The sequence below is a fragment of the Phaseolus vulgaris genome, chromosome 7, assembly GCF_051622355.1.
Source record: "Phaseolus vulgaris cultivar YP4 chromosome 7, ASM5162235v1, whole genome shotgun sequence".
Taxonomy (NCBI): Eukaryota; Viridiplantae; Streptophyta; class Magnoliopsida; order Fabales; family Fabaceae; genus Phaseolus; species Phaseolus vulgaris.
The window spans coordinates 54858010-54860074 of record NC_143504.1 but is presented as its reverse complement, the minus strand read 5'-3'; the positions used below and the strand labels follow the sequence as shown (position 1 = coordinate 54860074).

Here is a 2065-nt window from a genome sequence, read left to right as displayed (position 1 = left end):
TCACTTTAAAAGGTAAACGAACTTAAAAGGTGAATGACTTTTATTCATTTAACAATATATTAACGAAAAATTACCTTAAATTATTTCAAGATTAACAACGTTATCTGGTGTTTTAAAAAAAATGCGTACAAATGATTGAGGATTGAAAAAAAAAACCATAAAATCGTGGAGAGTAAAGAACGAATATTGGTGACACTTACGACGAGTTCACTCTCACATTCATTACCGAAAGCACAATAAAACGCTCCACCGCACTGCGCTGCCCGGAGACTCTAATCACAAATCATTTCAACCACTACTGACGGTGGTGGACCTACAAATTTTAATCTGAGTGCTGTTTTTTTTTTTTTCTTTTTTCTCCCATTTTACAAAGCCAAATAAAAATATGACTTATTCATTTCAATCCCTTCTATACGAGACAAACCGACTATTTAAGTTTTATCTTAACATTGAAGACAGATCATCATCATCATCATCATCATATTCATAACATCATACATAACGACATCTCTCTCTCCCTCCCTCGCAGTACACGTGGACGCTTGTTATCAAATCATCAAACTCCGGTCCCATCGGACGGATGAGATCGAATCATATCCTCCGCAGCTTCTCTGCTTTGATCACGGGGTTAGCCCGAGCAATCTCCTCTCGCCCCACCGTCTTAAAGTCGAACCCGCACGCGTGCTTCTCCGGATACCTGTGAGCCCCACAGAACGTGACTCCGCACCTGCACTTGAACCCAGTCAACCCCACGCGCTTCCGACACGCGGCGCACCGGTTCGGTTGCGCCGAACCTGTTATAGAACTAGACGTCACCGGGACCTGAACCGGAACCGCGACCGTAACTTCTGCCGGAAGCGGAGGCGATGCTTTGACAAGGACATCGACCGCCGCCGCCGGAGGCGACGTGGAAAGCGGCGTCTTAGCGGAGGAAGAGAGCGCGGCCTCGATCGTGGATTTGGTTGTCGCGTCGTCCTGCTCCTTCAAACGGATCGCGCCGTAGCATTTGGAGCAGAGGTTCATGGTGGCGGAGCTACCGAAGAAGCCGCAGTTGTTGACGCAGAGACGGTGACCTTCCGGAGTCTCGCATCGGTGTTCTTCCGCCATGTTTCTGAGTTCGGATCTGTCGATTTAGGTTTTTATTTTCTCTTTCTTCTTCTAGGAATCGGAAATTCGCGACGGAATCGGAAAGGTCTTCGAACCTGCCGGAATTTCCCGGAAAAAGAAAGAGAAACAAAAAAGAGAACACGATTAAGATTCCGTTTGAATCCGAGAAAATTTAAAGGAGAAAAAATTGAAACTCTGGGTCTAGCTGGAAGGAAATAGTGCATATAAGTAGAAACCGAAAATACGAAAAATACAGGTTGTGAAATTAAACAAGGTAGGGTTATAAATAGCCGAAATTAGTTGCTGTAACGAAATTTGATCAAATAATGAGAAACAAATTAAAATAAGAAAATAGAGGGTTAGAAGGAAATAGAAATAGTACCTTGTTGAGGTTGAGGATGAGAAGAATGAGAAGAATGAAAGGGGAAGAGAGGGATAATAAGAACCACGGTGGAAAGAGAAATGCGAGAAGAATCTTAAGGGGGAAGGATTGATTAACAGAGTCAGAAAGGGTGTGTGAGAGAAAAAGGAAAAGACGCCGAAACTCGACAAATCTTAATAATCATTCTCGATTATTAATATTTTCTATACTTTATAAATTAAATTTAATCATTTCTATAAATATTCAATACATATATTTATTATAATACTTTTACACGGGAATGATCCATCTTCAGACTCACAACGCAAGTGGTGACAACGACGTCATAACTACGTCTTTATCACTTTTTTCAACTTCAATTCCAATTTCTCGCTTATTTTATTAGCCTGTTTCATTTGACAAAAAATAAAATAACAAAATTCCAACATTTTCCATTTTAAAAAAATAAAATACTAAATAAGTCTGTCTATATGTACTAGTGGCCTATTTACTTTTTTTTACATTAACAATTAAAAACTAGATATTGTAATATTATTAAAATAGTAATTTATAAATATAATTATAAATAGTGGAGGG

At 39.6% G+C, this 2065-nt stretch overlaps 1 protein-coding gene across 1 annotated transcript; it reads right to left on the bottom strand.

The window, feature by feature from the left end:
- Nucleotides 1-378: 378 nt before the first annotated feature.
- On the bottom strand, nucleotides 379-1629 carry LOC137830355 (zinc finger A20 and AN1 domain-containing stress-associated protein 4). The gene is made up of 2 exons (XM_068637641.2): nucleotides 1490-1629; nucleotides 379-1202 (listed from the first exon to the last, which is right to left on the bottom strand). Exon 2 carries the CDS (start codon nucleotides 1105-1107, stop codon nucleotides 592-594), a length of 516 nt encoding a protein of 171 aa, XP_068493742.1. The 5' UTR covers nucleotides 1108-1202; nucleotides 1490-1629; the 3' UTR covers nucleotides 379-591.
- Between the last annotated feature and the right edge of the window lie 436 nt (nucleotides 1630-2065).

Bases quoted from the DNA above. Each gene is read 5' to 3' on its own strand.
- LOC137830355 (XM_068637641.2), bottom strand. From the start codon at position 1,107: ATGGCGGAAGAACACCGATGCGAGACTCCGGAAGGTCACCGTCTCTGC.